At 37.9% G+C, this 18892-nt stretch overlaps 1 protein-coding gene across 1 annotated transcript in view; it reads left to right on the top strand.

Moving 5' to 3' along the window:
- The window catches only part of CEP192 (centrosomal protein 192), a 308440-nt gene that overhangs the window by 207214 nt on the left and 82334 nt on the right, over positions 1 to 18892 (top strand). Inside the window, exons 28-35 of the mRNA XM_007951683.2 lie at positions 2146 to 2376; positions 6257 to 6382; positions 6545 to 6688; positions 6814 to 6877; positions 8209 to 8348; positions 8450 to 8542; positions 16601 to 16719; positions 17694 to 17870. Coding sequence (XP_007949874.2) covers positions 2146 to 2376; positions 6257 to 6382; positions 6545 to 6688; positions 6814 to 6877; positions 8209 to 8348; positions 8450 to 8542; positions 16601 to 16719; positions 17694 to 17870 — 1094 coding nt within the window. The remainder of the gene's footprint in view (positions 1 to 2145; positions 2377 to 6256; positions 6383 to 6544; positions 6689 to 6813; positions 6878 to 8208; positions 8349 to 8449; positions 8543 to 16600; positions 16720 to 17693; positions 17871 to 18892) is intronic.

The following is an 18892-nucleotide window of genomic DNA, read 5'->3' as shown; positions in this document are numbered from 1 at the left end:
TCCCTCTGGGTAGCTGGCTGTGACCAAACAGTGACCACAACCTTGCCCCTTGTCAGCTCTACTATACACCTGGGAATTCTGATCATTCACATAAATTTATAGGACCATTGTCTGCCAACCCTATATATGATCTTGGATACACTCCCCATTTTGTAGACATACCTAATTGTTTAGCTTGTAGGGATATAGTCTTAACTCTGAGAGAATGAGTCAACTTAGGAAGTTTTTTGACCATTTGTGCTCTAAAGATAAACGAGGTTTTTTTTTTAAAATTTTTATTGCATTCCTCGGAAGGAAGGTTGGGCAATCTACTTCCTTAGTGATATCGCCTTGGAAACCCCGGAGGGGGTTGCTATGAGTCGAGTCTAACTCAATGGCACATAACAACAACAGTAATTTTTATTGTGATTTGGGTGGAAGTTTACAGAGCAAATTCACTTTCCATACAGCAGTTCGTATACTTTTTGTCTTATGACATTGACTGCAGTTTCCCACAATGTAATAGCTGTCTTCCCAATTCTCCCCTGTAGTTACCTCTTCTCTGTGTCCTTCATTCCCATGCACTCTTGCCCCCAGAGCTGTCACCCTGTGCATACACTGCCCATCTAGTCTCCCATGATTTATCTCTCCAAGAAATATATCTACTAATGCCTAATATAAATGTTCAGCTCATATGCCTTATCTCCTAATGCCTAATACGAATGTTCAGCTCATATGCCTGTCTTTTGTTTGGCTGGAAGCCACAGGAGTGGGTTCAGTTGCACACCTGAAGGGCAGTTAGTGCCTGTATTCTCAGTGGTTTCCCCAGGCTCAATCAGAGCAGCAAATGTGGTCCTTTTTTTTTTTTTTTTTAAATGAGTTTGAATTTTTTTCCGCATTGTTCTCCTACTCTACCTGGGATCTCCTATATAGAATCTTCCCTGAGTGGTTGACAGTGGGGTGAGGACCGCATGGTATACCAGTCCCTTGGACTAATTATTTCCATGCATCTTTAATTTTCTTCATTCTTCTTTGCTGTGGACAAGGAGAGACCCATTGTTGCATCTAGATGGCCGTTTGCAAGCTTTTAAGATCCCAGTTGCTACTCACCAAAGTAGGATGTAGAACAAAGTTTTTGTGTAGTATGTTTTGCTAGTTGAGCCTGATGACCCCTGAGACCATGGTCCTAAGCCCACAGGTCCAACTACTCGCTACTTCTGGGTAGCTGACTGCCAAAAAGTGACTACAACCTTGTCCCTTGTCAACTCTACTATATATCTAGGAATTCTTACAGAACATACAAATACACTTCTAGAAACATTGTCTCCCAACCGTATATATGATCATGGGCACACTTCCCCGTGTGTAAACATACCTAATAGTTCAGCCTGTCAACCCATCTATCCACCCGTGTATCAGTGTTTGCCTTCACTGACAATGCCATACTGTATGTGCAAAAGGGTTCGTCTTTGTTGTCTGTACCTCCTATGCACCTCTCTATGTCTTTCTCTTCCTCAGTTGTACCGTGTTGATCACTGACATTTGGTACATAACCCTTCTTTTCACCAAAATCAATACTTATTTCTACCTATCTAGTGTTCCCTCCCCTCCCCTTCCACCCCTGGTAACCAACAAAGAAAGTTTTTTTTATTGTGATTTGGGTGAAAGTTTATAGAGGAAATTCACTTTCCATACAGCAGTTCCCATATACTTTGTCTTATGACAATGACTACAATTTACCTCAATGCAGCAGCTCCTCTACCCTTTCCTCCTGATGGTTACCTCTTCCATGTGTCCATCCCTCCAAGCATTCCTGCCCCCTGATGTCTTCCTGTGCATAAACAGCCCTTCCTTCTCCCATGGTTGTTCTCTCCAAGGAATGTATCTACCTCCGGTAAAAGTTCACCTCATATGCGTGTCTTTTGTTTGGCTGGAAGCCACAGGTATGGCTTCAATTCCAGACCTAAAGGGCAGCTAGGGGCCATAGTGTCAGTGGTTCCACCAGGCTCTATTAGACCAGCAAACCTGGTCAAGATTTGAATATTTTTGAAGATGTAAAAATTGTCTAGATTTGGTGGTTTGAGTGGCTAAGAAAATGGAAAAATTAACTGATGCTACTTGTTTTTCAATGCAATTTTTTAATGAACTATGTGCTCTTTTTGAAAGGTGGATCTTTCAACATATCAGTGTTTAGTTTTCAAGAGTAAAATCATCATAAGACCTCATACCACAGAAGAGATAAAAGTACTTTTCATACCTTCCAATCCTGGTATTTTCAGATGTATATTCAGTGTTGCTTCATGGCCATTTTCAGCAGCTGCTGAAACAATAGTACAGGCTGAAGCCCTAGCCAGCAGAGTCATTCTCACTGCTGTGGCTGAGACCCCTGTCATTGAGGTAAGTGTATGTAAATGAATATTTGTAAGGCCTCTGACATTTTGATGAAAGCTGTTTAATTTTAGAATTAATAGTTGGGAAAAATGAATTTATGGTTAAATGTGGCACAAAGTTAGTTTCATGTTAAATGGTGTTTCTTAGTATCTTTCTATTCCAAAATTAAAATTATTTCTATTACAGCAACAGTAATATACTTGCTAAGATATTTATAAAGCGAAGTATAGCATTAAACCCCATTTGCAACTGATTTCCCTTATATAACCTGATATACACTTATTAGGAATGTGCCAGTTACTCACATTGTTACCCCTTTTTTATACTTGAAGATTATTTGCTTGCTAAAAAGTTTATCTTCTACAGTCACCTCTTTTCTGGAAGTGAAAAAATACTTGATATAGCCTATTCAGGAATAATGAAGAGGTCATGGCAAAATATGTTTCTTTAGAACAGTGACTCTTGACCTTGGCTGCACAGTGGAATAACTCTGGGAACTTGTAAATGCACCCCAATATGTAAGCCCTACCCAGAGCAGTTGATTCAGAATGTAGGGTAGGGCCTAGCTTTCAGTAATTTTTAAATCTCTCCAAGGACTACAAATGCAGCTCAAGTTAGGAACCACTGGTTCATAAGAAATGTCTTTAGTCTTAATTGAATGTAAGTGAATTAAGAACTAGTATGTTGAACAAGATTAAGGAATGTGGGAGGGAGATATAAACAAAACACAGGAAACGCACAACACCTCTTCATGACAATTAAAAGCTAGTTTATTCTTCATATATGACTTGAACCTAACAGGTTTATTTAACAATTGTGATTCTGTTAATTCTGAGCTCCCAGAATTAGTTTCATTCATCAAAGCTATAGCTGCAATTTCCAATTTAGAGATGGGATGTAGGGAATGAAGGGTAGAGCAGCCCTCCATAGGGCTGATGAAAATTATCCCTTTTTTTTTTTTCCACAGTACACATGCCCTTCCTCACCTTTTCCCTCTTGAACTTAAGTAGAAAGTTAGTAACTTAAGTAGTTAGTAACTTAAGTGTAGAAAATTAGTAGCTTAGCTTAGCCATTTTTTTTTATTCCCCCCATTTTCCAGGGCATTGAGGAAGTAGAGTTTGTAGATGTTCTTGTATTATAAACCTGTTTTGATTAAGTAGTGCTGCTCTGACAGGAATATACCACAAATGGCATGGCTTTATAAAGTTTATTCTTTTACAGTTTTGGAGACTAAAAGTCCGAGTTCAGAGTACCAGGCTCTAGGGGCTGGTGAAAGCCCCTCAACGTTGGGCCTCAGCTCTGCCTCTGGCTCTTGGCGCACTGAAGCTGGAGGCTTTCTTCACTCAGGCAGCTGCTGTCTGCTGAGGCTGACAAACCCAAGGTTGACAAGTAAAAGGCACAGTCCGAGTTTTACTAAAGCACATGGCAGGGCATTAACTAAAGTCTATTGAAAATCTCAGGATTGGCAGAGCATGGCAGGCTACTGCATGAAGACTCAGCTACATGCAGGGTTCAAGTGTGTGAAAAAATTAGAAACTGTTCCTAAGGCTTCTCTTTACATACAGGAACCAGACCACATCCCTAAGGCTACTCAGCTGTTCACAGTGGATTCCACCATGGAGTTGATTATCAGTCTCATCATGGGGAACACTACTTCCAGCTGCCCAGCCACTCAATCAGGCCCAGCCAAGTTAACACACAAACTTCTTGTTATTTGCCGTGGATTCGGACTCAACTCATAGTGACCCCTCCTTGGGTTTCCGAGGCAGTATTACTATGAAAGTAGATTGCCCAGCCTTCCTTCCGAGGAATGGATGGTGGGTTTGAACCGCCAGCCTTCTGGCTAGCAGTCAAGTGCCTTAGGCACTACACTACCAGAGCTCCACAACCACAAAACCCATTTCCATATTCTTTTTGTCACTTTTGTTGGATCTTCCTAATTATTTTCTTCATGTAGTACCTGTTTTTTAAATTGATTTAAAAAATTTTTTGTGAGCTCACTTTCTTTGGAGCTGGTTTTTGCACAAACATGTCCTGGTTTGTGAAAGTGTCCCTAGAGAGCACTTTGTGCCAGTTTTGGTAGAATTAGTTGTTTCAGTGACTCTTAGCTTGGGGTTCCTATACTTGGAGTGTGGCAGAGGCAGATAGTCTTTTCATGCTCACCCATGCCTGGACAAGCTTCCTTGTTTCCCAGAGTTTTTCTTGTTCCCTTCTTATAGAAAAGGCGTGTCTCTGAATTTTGGTGGTAACACAGGAAGTAGAAATTCCATTTCAACCTTGCCCTGTGTTCAACAAGCTTCAGGTCATATCTTCTATTCTCAGGGTGCTGTTCTTATGGCCTGAGTCTGGACTCAAAAATTTTATGGGTCACCACATAAGTTTGCTTCCATTCACCAATCTGACTTTAATTTCTCTTCATATTTGATTAAATCAAAAAATAATTTCGTTGTTGTGATTAGGTACCATTGAGTCAGCTCCAACTCATAGCAACCCCATGTGCAACAGAATGAAACACTGCCCTGTCCTGTGCCAGCCTCACAGTCCTTGCTAAGCTTGAACCCTTCATTACAGCCGCTGCTGTGCCAACGCATCTCATTGAGGGTCTTGCTCTTTGTCACTTACCCTCCACTTGGCCAAGCATGATATTCTTCTCCAGGGAGTGGTCCCTTCTGACAATATGACCAAAATAGATGAGGTGAAACCTGGCCATTCGCACTTCCAAGGAGCATTCCAGCTCTACTTTATCCAGGACAGATTTGTTAATTCTTCTGACAGTCCATGGTATTTTCAATACTGTCCACCAAGACCACAATTCAAAGGCATCAGCTCTTCTTTAGTCTTCCTTCTTTGATCTTTCACATGCATATGAGGCGATTGAAAATACCACGGCACACCATAGTCTTCAAAGTGATATCTTTGCTTCTTAACCACTTTAAAGAGGTCTTTTGCAGCAGATTTGCCCAGTGCAATATGATACCTGATTTCTTGACTACTGCTTCTGTGGGTGTTGATTGTGGACCCAAGTAAAATGAAATTCCTGACAACTTCAGTCTTTTCTCCATTTATCATGATACTGCTTATTGGTCTAGTTGTGAGGATTTTCATTTTCTTTATGTTGAAGTATAATCCATACTAAAGACTATAGTCTTTGATCTTCATCAGTAAGTACTTCATGTACTCTTCACTTCCAACAAGGTTGTATCATCTGCACAATGCAGGTTATTAATGGTTCTTCCTCCAATCCTGATTCTGAATTCTTCTTCATATAGTCCAGCTTCTCAGATTACTGCTCAGCTTAAAGATTGAATACGTATGGTGAAAGGGTATAACTTTCTTGTTGTTGTTATATTTGTGCAACAATTTAGGGATCAGTATTAGGGTGGTCTCCATATTTAGAGAAGTCTGTCGTGATTGAGCATCTAGAACAATTACTTGCCATGTTGTAGATACATTTTAAATGTTTAAAACTTTTGATATGTACATTTTCATATAACTTGAAATATTTTCAATGTTGTTAGAATTTTGGATTAAATGTGAAAATGCCAAGATATGTTCTGAAGGGGAATGAGATACCAATATGCTAATATTAGAGTTCGTTGAAAGCGTGTTTATGTATTTTCTGAAATTGTCAGCTTGATTTAAGATTAAACAGTGTTTTCAAAGTAGCAGTAGTAATATACTCCTTTGTTCTGTAATATGTTTGAGAACATAGGCTGCCTCAAAAGGTGAATTTAACATGCATTATAGTAGCAAATAGTAAATGTAAAGTTGCCTTTACATACGAAAACTCATGAAAGTTTACTTTTAATACTGATTCTTAATTTGTGGTAGAAAAGATATTTATTAGTATACTGATTTTTTTTTTTTTTTTTTTTTTAATCATTAGGTAGAAACAGAAAATAAAGATATTCTTGACTTTGGTGATTTGGCTTATGGAGGCTGGAAAGCTCTCCCATTAAAACTGATAAATAGGACACATGCCACAGTGCCGGTCAGACTTGTTATTAATGCTGTGAGTACTAAAATACAATAAGATATTGCTTCAAAAATGTACTGACTTGGAATTATAGACACCGCTGATATCATGCTAGGCCATTATTTTTTCTAAAAATTTAATCTTTTTTTGTTAACCACTTTTAGCTTTTCTGAAACAGATTCTTCTGTTTTGGAACAGAATGCCATTGCCTGGCGCTGCTTCACATTTTCTAAGGAACCAATTAATGCTTCTCTGAAAGCTGCTCCAGATGCTGATGTAATTGCTCAACTGGAAGCTCCGTCTGTGATAAATCATGTGATGCCTGCCAGTCGTGATGGACAAGTATGTGGGGAGAGGCAAGAATTGGCTTAGTACTAGAGTGGGGTTATATTTACAAACTGGTTTTCTTTCATTAAGATTTTTGTCTTCATGCCAGTGTATGTTTTTTGTTTTGTTTTGTTTTACAGGATCCAGAATTTCTGATAATTTGGGTTCTTTTCTGTAATCCAAAGAAACAAATTTGCTCTTCAGGTACCATGTTTATATTTGTGAGAATTGGTTTACTTTATAGCTACAAATAAACTACAAATTTTAGGCTACCTCCTCTGTCAGTAAATGTGAATATTTTGGTTGTTAATTTTATTTTTGTTGTTGGTTTATGACTTAGAAGACCCCATGTGTTACAGAGTAGAACTGCTCCATGGGTTTTCTTCTTTTTTTTTTTAATAGTGATTTGAGTGAAGATTTACAGAGCAAATTCACTTTCCATACAGTAGTTCACATACACTTTGTCTCATGACATTGACCACAGTTTACCACAGTGCAGCAGTTCCCCTCCCACTTCCTCCCCATAGTTACCTCTTCCCAGTGTCCATCCCTCCATGGACTCCTGCCCCCTGAGCTGTCTCCCTGTGCATAAGCAGCCCTTCTTTCTCCCATGATTGTTCTCTCCAAGGAGTGTATCTACCTGAGGTAAATGTTCAGCTCATATGCCTGTCTTTTGTTTGGCTGGAAATCACAGGTATGGGTTCAATTCCAGACCTGAAGGGCAGCTAGGGGCCATAGTCTCAGCAGTTCCACCAGGCTCTATCGGACAAGCAAACCTGCCCCCCCACACACACCTTTTTTTTCTTTTCTCCAAATGATTTTGAGTTTTGTTCCACATTGTTCTCCCTCTCTAGCAAGGATCTCCTGTTGTTGTTGTGTGCCATCGAGTCGGACCCGACTCATAGCGACCCCTCCTTGGGTTTCCGAGGCAGTATCACTATGGAAGTAGATTGCCCCGTCTACCTTCCGAGGTGTGGCTGGTGAGTTTGAACCGCCAGCCTTCTGGTTAGCAGTCAAGTGCCTTAGCCATTATGTTACCAGAGCTCCTAGATAGATCCATAGGGTTTTCTTAACTGTAATCCTCACATAAGCTGATCACTAGGCCCGTTTGTTCCACAGTGCTTCTGGGTTGGTTTGAACTGCCAACCTTTGTTTTGGTTACCAACTAAGCACACAGTGTTTTGGCCACCCAGGGACCTTAGTAAATGTGAATATTTCGATAACTTACCAAGTATTTCATGTTGTTTTAAACATGGGCCAGATGGCTTGCTGTGCTGGAGTGTGGATAACCTGAACTAAGACCACTGGAAACCTTTAGGGATCATTTCTCTCATTTGATATTTTCACATCTAGCAGTTGGGTGCTGTCTTTCATTGTTTTCCTTTCTCTCCACTCATTTTGATTTCTCTTTGAAGTATTTAGAAAATCTTGCCTATGCTTTCTTTTTGTGACCTCTAAGGGTACTATTTTGGACCATTAGTTGCATTAGAATTAAGTAACTCTGGTCTCTGAAGTAAAAGAATGATCTTTTATAGAGATTCTGGACTCAGCAGAAGAATTCTTGGCAAGAGTTGATGTAGAACTTGATAGCCCAAACCCTACTCCAGTTATTAAAAGCGTTAGTCTTCGAGCAAGAACAGGAATAGCTAGGATACATGCTCCAAAAGACTTACAGGTATTTTAAACTCTCCTTTTGACCATTATTTGTTTATGTTCAAGTGATTTCACTGTAATTGTGGAACTTTTCTTAAATGCCTGTTTTACTTCATCCTCTAGACTATGCATTTGTTAGCCAGTGTGGCTTCCTCAACAAAACAGCACTTACCTTTGAAAAATGCTGGGAACATTGAAGTTTATTTAAATATCAAGGTAAGAATCTCTATCCAAGAGATATAATTTAATATTTCTTCAAAGACTATCTTCTGAAGGTTCTTGTGTTACCTGTCCTGTCATAGTGTTGTGAAGAGCAAAATTTGAACATGTATTTTAAAAACTGAATTGTTACATAGCATAAAACATGCTATATGATACTTTGAGATCTGAAGTTTTGAAAATAAAACCAAGTTCTAGTTTAGTTTCTTATAAACATCTGTGTTACCCTGAGGAGAACTGAAAGAGTGATCCTCATACACAGGCATTATTTCTGAGGCAAATGGTGAGTGACAGAGCCCTACTGATAGGGAACTGGGAGCTGGTAGGGGTTAAAGTTTGTTAAATCAAAAACAAAACCAAACTCTCTGCCATCGAGTGGTTTCCGACTCATAGCGACAACCCCCCCCCTTGGGTTTCTGAGGCGGTAAATCTTTTCAGAAATAAATTGCCCCATCTTCCTTCAGCAGCGTAGCTGGTTGGTTTGAAACCACCCCCCCCACCCCCCCCCCGTAAGCAGTCAGATGCTTTAGGCTCTGTGCTACCAAAGCTAGAAGTTTGTTAGGGAGGAGACAAAAGAGTGAAACTATCCTTTGCCAAGAGAACAGGATAGATGGGGGAGAGAGGCCATCTTGTTAGGTAGTATAGAGTTGGTTCTAACTCATAGCAACGCTATGTACTACAGAACAAAAGACTCGTCCTGGGGCATTCTCATAGTCTTTAATATGTTTGAGCCGAGCCCATCTTTGTAGCCACTGTCATTCCATCTTGTTGAGGGTCTTCCCCTTTTTCGTTTACTCTCTACTTTACCAAGCATGGTACCCTTCTCTGGGAACTGATCTCCTTCTGACAATATGACCAAAGTACTTGAGATGAAGTCTGGTCATTTTTGCTTCTAAGCATTCTGGCTGTAGCTCTCCCATGATAGATTTGTTCATTCTTCTGGCAGTCCATGACATTTTCTGTGCTCTTTGCCAACACGACAATTCAGATACATCAGTTCTTTTTCAGCTTCCTTATTCATTGCCCGGCTTTCACATGCATATTAGGCTGTTGAAAATATGTGGCTTGGGTCAGGTGCATCTTATTCTTCAAAGTGACATCTTTGCTCTTTAACAACTTAAAGAGGTCTTTTGGAGCAGATTTGTCCAGCACAGTACATTGTCTGATTTCTTGACTTCTGCTTTCACAGACGTTGATTGTAGATCCAAGTAAAATAAAATTGCTTACAATTTCAAGCTTTTGTCCATTTATTGTGCTGTTACTTTATTGGTCCAGGTATAAAGACTTTTAAAAAAAAATTTTATATCGAGGTATAATTGATATTTAAGGCTGTAGTCTTTGATCTTCATCAGTAAGTGCTTCAAGTCTTCTTCACTTTCAGCAAGCATTGTTGTGTCATCTGCATATTACAGGTTGTTAATGAGTCTTCTTCCGATCCTGATGTAACATTCTTTTTCGTATAATTGGGCTTCTTGGGTTATTTGCTCAGGATACAGATTGAATAAGTATGGTGAAAGAATACAACCCTATTACACACTTTTCCTAATTTTAAACCCTATATAGTATCCCTTTGTTCTGTTCAAACAACTGCCTCTTAGTCTATGGAAAAGTTCCTCATGACACAATTAAGTGTTCTGGAATTCCCATTCTTCACAGTGTTATCCATAATTTGTTACAATCCACACAGACACCTGTCTTTGCATAGTCAGTAAAACACAGGTAAATATCTTTCTGGCATTCTTTCCTTTCAGCCAGATCCATCTGACATCAGCACTTATATCCCATGTTGTTTACCCTCTTCAGAATCCAGCTTGAATTTCTGGTAGTTCAGTATACTACTGCAACTGTTTTTGAATTATCTTAAGCAAAATTTTACTTGTGTGTGAGATTATTGATATGATTTGATAATTTCTGCATTTTATTGAATCAAATTATATTGGTCTGTAATTTTCATTTTGAGTGATGTCTTTGCCTGGTTTTGATATCAGGGTTATGCTTACTTCATAAAATGAGTTAGGGAGGATTCCATCCTTTTCTATGTTTTGGAATAGTTTGAACAGGAATGGTGTCAGTTCTTCTCTGAATGTTTGGTAGAATTCTCCCATGAAACTGTCTGGGCCAGCACTTTTTTGTGTTGGTAATTTTTTGATGACCTTTTCAATTTCTTCTTTTGTTATGTTTTGATGTTTTCCATATCAGTCTGTGTTAATTTAGGTAGGTGGTGTGTTTCTAGAAATCAATGCATTTCTTCCAGATTTTCATATTTGTTGGAGTACAGTTTTTCATTGTTGTTGTTGTTGTTATATGCCGTCGAGTTGGACCCCACTCATAGCGACCCCTGCTTGGGTTTCCAAGGCAGTATTCCTTCAGAAGTAGATTGCCCCATCTTTCTTCTAAGGAGTGGCTGGTGGGTTTGAACCACCAGCCTTCTGGTTAGCAGTCAAGTGCCTTAAGTACTATGCTACCACAGCTCTTACAGTTCTTCATAGTATTCAGATATTATCCTTTTTCTTTCAGTTAGTTCTGTTGTGATGCCTCCCATTTTGTTTCTTATTCGTGTTATTTTTATTTCTCCCTCTTTTCCTTTGTTAAATTTGCCATTGGTTTGTCAGTTTTATTTATCTTTTTTAATAAAAAACCAATGACTAGTCTTGTTGAATTTTTCTATTGTCTTTCTATTTTCTGTGTCATTGATTTCTGCTCAATTCTTTATTATTTCCTTTCTTCTGGTAATGTAGGCTTTTCTTGCTGTTCATTTTGTAATTGTTGGAGAGTTGGTTTAAAGTGTTGATTTTGGCTCTTTTTTCTTTTTTGATGTGTGCATTCATTGCTATAAGTAGGCCTCCGATCACTGCTTTTGCTGTGTCCCAGATATTTGGTATGTTGTGTTTTCATTCTCATTTGATTCAAGGAATTTTAAATTTCATTTTTCATTTCTTTCCTTACCCAGTCTTTCTTACGTAGGGTGATGTTCAGTTTCCATGTGTTTATTACTCTTTTTCTGTTGATCTTCCTATTGTTGATTTCTAATTTGATAGCATTGTGATCTAAGAAGATGCTTTGCAGTATTTTGATGTTTTCAAATTTACTGAGGTTTGCTTTATGGCCTAACATATGGTCTGTCATGGAAAATGTTCCATGTTCAATGGAAATACTGTGCTGTTGTTGGGTTAAGTGCTCTGTAGATGTCTGTAAGCTCAATTGTTCAGGTCTTCTGCATCTTTGGTGAGTTTCTTTCCAGTTCTATCTTTCATTGAAAGTGGTGTATTAAAGTCTCCTGCTATGACTGTGGGGTCATCTGTTTACCTTTTCAACTCTTTTAAAGTCTGATTTGTATGTTTGGGGGCTCTTTCCTTGGGTCCATAGTTATGTACTATGGTTGTATCTTCTTGTTCAGTTGATCCTTTAATAATTATATAATGTCCTTCCTTCTCTCTTATGATAGTTTTCATCTTAAAGTCAGTTTGATCAGAAATTAATATTGCCACTCCTGCTCTTTTTTTGGTTGCCCTTTGGTTGATTTATCTTTTTCCAACCTTTGATTTTTAGTCTGTTTTTGTCTTTGTTTTTAAGGTGTGTGTCTTATAGATAGCATATTGATGGCTTTTTTCCCTTATCCAGTCTGCAACTCTCTGCCTTTTGAGTGGTGCATTTAATCCTTTAACATTCAGTGTAATTATTGACACATATGAATTTGTTGCTGTCATTTTAATGTTTTTTTCATGGTGTTCCTGGTTTCTTTGTTTCATATTATTTTCTGTGCTGAGCTCATTATGTTATGAATCGTGTCATCATTTTCTTTGTTGCTAGTGTTTTAGTATTTGCTAAAATATTTTTGCTTGTCCTCTTTTTTATTGTGATGTGAAAGTTTATCATTTTTCTTAGAGATTACCCTGTGATGTATAATGTTTTCCTTGAATTTAGAACAGTCCATTCTATCTTGCAACTCTCTTGACTTCTTCACCACTTAGAAGTTCAGTAACTATGCAGTAATTTCCCTGTTTTTGGTTTGTAGTTATTCTATTTGCCTATTGATGTCTCTCGTTCTCTGTTTTCAATCTAGTAAGCTTATTTTCCTTGGATATAACCATAGCTGTGGTTTCTGGGTTATGTCACCTTGTGTATTAATGGTTGTTTGTTTTCTGTTTTTGGTTCTCTCTTCAAAGGACTCCCTTTAGTATTTCTTGTAAGGTTGGTCTGGTTTTTAGCAAATTCCCTTAGTTTCTCCTTATGTGGAAATCTCCTAATTTCACCATCATATTTCAGGGACAATTTTGTCAGGTTTATAATTCTTTGTGAAATTTCTTTTCTTTCAGGGTTTTATATATACCATGCTATTGCCTTCTCGCTTGCATGGTTTCTGCTGAGAAATCAGAACTTTTTCTTACTGGTTGTCCTTTGTAAGTAACTTTTTGCTTTTCCCGTGCTGCTTTCAAGAGTCTGCCTTTGTCTTTGGTTTTGATGAGTTTGGTGATGATATGTCTTGGTGATTTTCTCTTTGAGTGTATCCTGTTTGGGGTTTATTGGACTTCCTGAGTGGATATATTGTCATCTTTCATCCTATCAGGGAAGTTCTCTTCCAACAAATCTTGGACAGTTTTCTCAGTGGTTTTATTTTTTTCTTCCTGTTCTGGAATTCCAGTGATATGTAGGTTATTCCTTTTGTTGGTTATCCCACATGAGCCTTAGGCTCTCTTCATTTTGTTTTGATCTTTTTTCTGAATGATCCTTTTTCAAAGAAATGTTCAGGTATTTTGTCTTCAATCTCATTAATTCTGTCTTCCATTGCATCAGTTCTACTCCTTTGCCCTGTCAATATTTTATGTTATTTTTGACAATTTCATGTTAATGTTCTGGATTTCTATCTGTAGATTTTGAATCATTTCTGATTTTTTGTTTGTTTTGTCATTTTGTTGTTATGTATTTCCTTCTGAAATTCTTGTAGGGATTTGTCTATGTTTTCATTCATCTGTCTGTCAGTCCTTTGTAGATACCTAAATATAATTCTTTTGAATTCCTTATCAGGGAGTTCCAGTGCTGCGTCCTTGTCAGGGATGTGTTCTGGGTCTGTATCCTGCTCCCTTGTTTCTGACACTTTATCTTGCTTCTTTGCGTGGACTGTGGTGGTCAGTTGTCTCTGAGAAATCATGGTGTTTTTGTATTTAGATCTCTGTTTACTGTTTGTGAGGAGCAGCCAAGGGGGATTCAGACTTTTCTTGGTGGTTGTTTATCATTGGTAGAGAAGGAAGTCGTGGCTCTGATGCAGTAAGTGAAGCTGCAGGAGGTATGGGTGTAGTTGTGTCGTATAGGAACTATTGCTGTCTCCCACTCAGACAAAAATAACAATTTAGTAACCATCAAAAAGTTAAAAGCAAATGGACAGAAAACACTGTGTAATCACACAGGAACAATAACCAAAAAAATAAAAAACGGGCCAAAAAAAGTCACCAAATATGTGGGGAGAAGGCAATAAGAGAAAAATTTTAAAGTAGGGAATAATGAAGAAAAAAATGGGAAAGATGCAAATATTAAAACAGTGTTATCCACGAGAAAGGAAAAAAAATGGATCCAGGGGTAGGGAAAAGAGAAAAAGCTGAAAACTAAACCCTGGGAAGGGAAGAATGAAGAAAATAATAAAAAGGACAAAAGTAATAATAAAAGTAAGTGGCTTTAAAGAGACAAAAACAAACAAAATAAAAAAATCGGCTAGGGTACCCAGGCTCCATCTGAGCATACAGACTGGGATGGAATTCCTGCTGGCCCAGAAGGTGGGTGGGAGTGAGGGATGACCGTACGACCGTTCGCCAAGAGGGTGTGTGTGGTATAAGATTAACAAGGGGCATGTCACACCTTTCCAGTTGTTGACGTCTGGAATGCCCTCGTGGTTCCCGGCAAGTGGAACCTATTCTTAAGTCCCTGGACTCTGGAGAAACGCTGTCACTTTAAATGTCCAAAATGGTCGAACCACTTTTAAACATTGAAAATGTCTGGGCCCTCTGGACAGGTAAAAGTCCACAGCTCAGCCTGCCTTCCTCTTCGCTGCTTCCCGTTGTATTCACCAGCCACCAGAGCATTCCTCCATGCAGTCCCTGGCTAACAGGCATGATTTTTAGGTTATCTTAAGTCCTATCCAAGGTGTCTGTGCCATCAGGATTGCTGCCAGACGGCAGCTCCCTATGTCTCCTTTTTTGTTTTTTTCATGCAAATTCTTGTAGAAGTTGGAGTTTAGTCCACTTCTGTATCCTTCTCTTCAAAGCTCAGGACTCCAGGATTATCTTCTGTATCTGTGTTAATTGGTTCCCCTTTTCTTTGTTGAAGAGAATCTGTGCAATCTTTCTGCCTTTTCCTCCATCTTACCCTCCTTCCATTTTCTTTTGCTGTTTTCTGCATGATTCAGTATTTTGCCCATAGAATTGTTCAGTATTGCAACTCGAGGCTTGAATTTTTTTTTAAGTTCTTTCAGCTTGAAATATGCAGAGTGCATTCTTCTGTTTTGATTTTCTAATTCTAAGTCTTTGCATGTGTCTGTATAATAGTTCGTCTTCTCAAGCTTCCTTTAGAATTCTTCTGTTCCGTTCTTTTATTTCATCTTTTCTTCCATTTTCTTAAGCTACTCTACATTCAAGAAATAGTTTCAGAGTTTCTTCTGACATCTATTTTGATTATCACTTCCTTGCCTGTCTTTTTAATGACGTTTTGCTTTCTTTATATATGATATTCTTGATGTCATCCCATAACTGAAGACAATGGTCTTCAGTCATTGGTGTTTAGTGTATCAAATCTCTTCTTCAGATGGTCTCTGATACAATCAAGGGATATAACCAAGGTTGTATTTTGGCTTTTGTGGACTGTTTTAATTGTCTTCAGCTTCACCTTGAACTCACCTCTTAGCCTTTTTTGGACTGATGATTTTGAGCTTCTCTGTTACCTGTTTCCATGCATGTAGTTGATTTGAATTCCTTTATTCCGTCTAGTGAGGCCCACATGTCTAGTCACTGTTTATATTGTTGAGAAAAAAATATTGGCACTCAATAAGTTGTTGGTCTTACAAAAATCATTTATTTCTGGTGTCATTTCTTTTACCAAGGCCATATTTTCCAACAACCGATGTTGCTTCTTTGTTTCTGCTTTTCATATTCCAATGACCAGTAATAATCACTGCATCTTGATTGTATGTTTGGTCAATTTTACATTCATAAGTTGGTAAAAATCCTCAATTTCTTCATTTTCAGCTTGAGTAGTTGGTGTGTAAATTTGAATAATAGTCATATTAACTGGTCTTCCTTATAAGCACATGGTTATTTTCTTTTCACCGACAGCATTGTACATTGGGATAGATCTTGAAATGTTCTCTATGATGATGAATGTAATGCCATTTCTCTTCAATTTGTCATTCTCAGTAGAGTAGAGCCTCTGATGATCTGATTCAGAATGGTCAATACCAGTCCATTTCAGCTCAGTAATGCCTAGGATATCTATCTTTATGTATTCTGTTTCATTTTTGACAACTTAACAATTTTCCTAGATTCATATTTCATATATCCCATGTTATAATTATCAATGAATGTTTGCAGCTGTTTCTTTTCATTTTGAGTTGTGCCACAACAGCACATGAAGGTTCCGAAAGCTATATTTCATCCACATCATTAAGGTGGACTGTACTCTGAGGAGGCAGCTCTTCCCCAGTTGTATTTTGAGTGCCTTCTAACAGGAGGGGCTCATCTTCTGACACTGTATCAGACAGTGTTTCACTGCTGTTCATAAGGCTTTCAGTGGCCCATGTTTTCAGAAGGTGACCTCCACATTTCTTCCTAGTTTGTTTTAGTGTATAAGCTCCACTGAAATCTGTTCACCATGGGTCACCCTGTTGGTATTTGAAATCCCCATGGCATAACTTCCAGCATCACAGCAAAACATAAGCCACCATAGTACAACAAACTGACAGATGGTGGTGGTATGAGTCCTTAGTAAATGAAAAAAAGAGAAGACAGGAAGCATGAGTAAAAACTGTATTTCCATAAGTAGGCATTTAGTTATAATTATATAAATATTTAGATCCCAGATCAAGGAAGTCACTTTTCAGTGGACCCAGAAAATCTGTTTCTTAAACCTGGAGAAGAACATGAAGTTACAGTTTCATTTACTCCAAGGGATTCCGAAGACTGTGAGAAAAGGTAATATAAAATTGTTGATAATAACAAGTTTTTCTTCATCTTCTAAAACAGCCGTTTATTTAAATGTGCTTTAATCCACAGCCTAAATAATAAAGTACATTTTTAATTCACCTAATAGATGACATAGCTCTGCTTCACTTTTTTTCCATTAGCCTCAGATTTTCCTTTTTATTTACTAAAAATCTGTTTTTAAACCAGCTAACTAGAAATTAAGAAATCATTGTTTTTAAGTATATTCTAATAAAAGTAAATGCTAAACATGTCAGTTTAGATGTTTTCATTAGCAGTTTATCTCTCTCCAAAGGAGAGAGTCAGTTGTTCATTTAAGATACTTTTCCTCATCCCTTCTCTAGGCTTGTGACTTTTTGGCATCCAAATCATAAATGAATATCAGCTTAGTCAGAAAACTGTTGTTACTGATGTTTGAACTTGCTTCCATACAACTAGCTTCAAAGCACCCTCTCCTCTGGGACTTGCATGGTTTTTCCCCAGCCCTGGATATAAAAAGCTTTACTATATTCAGTCTACCCGCAGAACCTTACAAAGTAAGAGAAGAATCTGACCTTTAAATGTGAATACTTGTGTCTGGAATAGTTGCCCTCCACTTCACTGGATTGATACCTCCATCTGGGAAGGTTTCCTTGTTTTGTCATAAATTCCTGTAAATAGTGTTCCTCTCCATAGTGATACTGCCTTTGAAACCCAAGAAGGGGTCGCTGTGTGTTGGGTCTGACTCGACAGCACATGACAACAACAACAACAGTACTTAGAACTTCTCATATCCCACTGTTGAAATAGGATCGTGATCATTTCTTTCCATGTCTGTGTTGTTCTTTATAGTGTAACCTCTAAGAGTGGGACTAACATTTTGTCGTCAGCCCCTAGCTCAGTCTCTTGGACAAAGCAAGCATACAGGAAATATTTACCAAATAAATTTAATAAGGACATTCAACTTAGATTGCTTTCTTTGCTAGGATCATGAAAATATTTGTGCAGCCATTTGGACCTCAGTATGAAGTAGTATTAAAAGGTGAAGTAGTTTCTTCAGGAAATAAACCTCTGACAATTGGATCTTGCTGTTCAGATATTCCATCAATTTTATCCAACAAGCAGTTTCTGGCTTGGGGTGGTGTCCCTCTTGGTAGAACACAGTAAGTATGAACGTCTATTATTTCCTAAGTGCTAAAATTTTGGTGCATTACCTAATGATTTTCTTTGCCGTGTTAATTATGACCAGGCTACTGTTTTTAGAATTAGATTAAACTTATCTTTGTTTAATCTTCCTATTATGAATTTTAATTTCTGAATTAAACTTCTCACTTCTCTCCTTAAAGTATACCAAAAATATAGGTTTTCATTTTCTGAAAGTGTTTGGTAAATTCTCTGCTGATTACCAAATTTAGGCAATTAATAGTATTTGTGGTCTTTCATGGAAAGCGGTATGGAAAGGTAGGAAGAAAAATTAACCATATAATACAAACCACAACATGAATGAACCTCAGGGCTACCTGAGGTTTGTACTCTGCTTAAGAAGTTAACAGTATTGTTGGTGAATATTTAATACAGCATAAAAAGGTACAGGGAATGTCTAATGGAGCAGAGATATGCTGTCATAGCTCATTGTAAAATGATATCTATTTAATCTTATTTTTATATTTTCTTTCATTGTAAATTATGGATAACTGAGTTAATTAAATTATTTTGTTTCTGCCTTCTGGCTATTGGAAATAATGTTGCAGTGAACATTGGTGTACACACCTCTGTTTGTGTACCTGTTTCCAAATCTTCAGGGTCTATATCAATAAGTGGAATTCCAGGGTCTTATAGTTAGTTGTACAGTTATACAGTTAGTTAGTTACACAGTTACTCATGTCCAGCCATTACCAGTACCCATTGCCAAATTTTCCATCACCATTAAGAGATACTCAGTGCTTCCTAAATAATGGCTCATGCTTTTCCTCTCCCTCCTGCCCCTGGTAACTAATAAACTGTGATCTCTATACATTGCTTGTTCTAGATATTTTATGTAAGTGGGATCATACAGTAATTGTCATTTTGTGATTGGCTTACTAAGCATGATATTTTGTTAAGTTTCATTCATGTTATGGCTTGTATTATAATTTCATTTCTCTTTACAGCTGAATAATATTCTATTGTGTGTATATATATATAT

The sequence above is a fragment of the Orycteropus afer genome, unplaced genomic scaffold (assembly GCF_000298275.1).
Source record: "Orycteropus afer afer isolate SDZICR_OR568_19922 unplaced genomic scaffold, OryAfe1.0 scaffold00307, whole genome shotgun sequence".
In the NCBI taxonomy this organism is placed as follows: domain Eukaryota; kingdom Metazoa; phylum Chordata; class Mammalia; order Tubulidentata; family Orycteropodidae; genus Orycteropus; species Orycteropus afer.
This window is presented reverse-complemented; position numbering and strand designations above follow the sequence as displayed.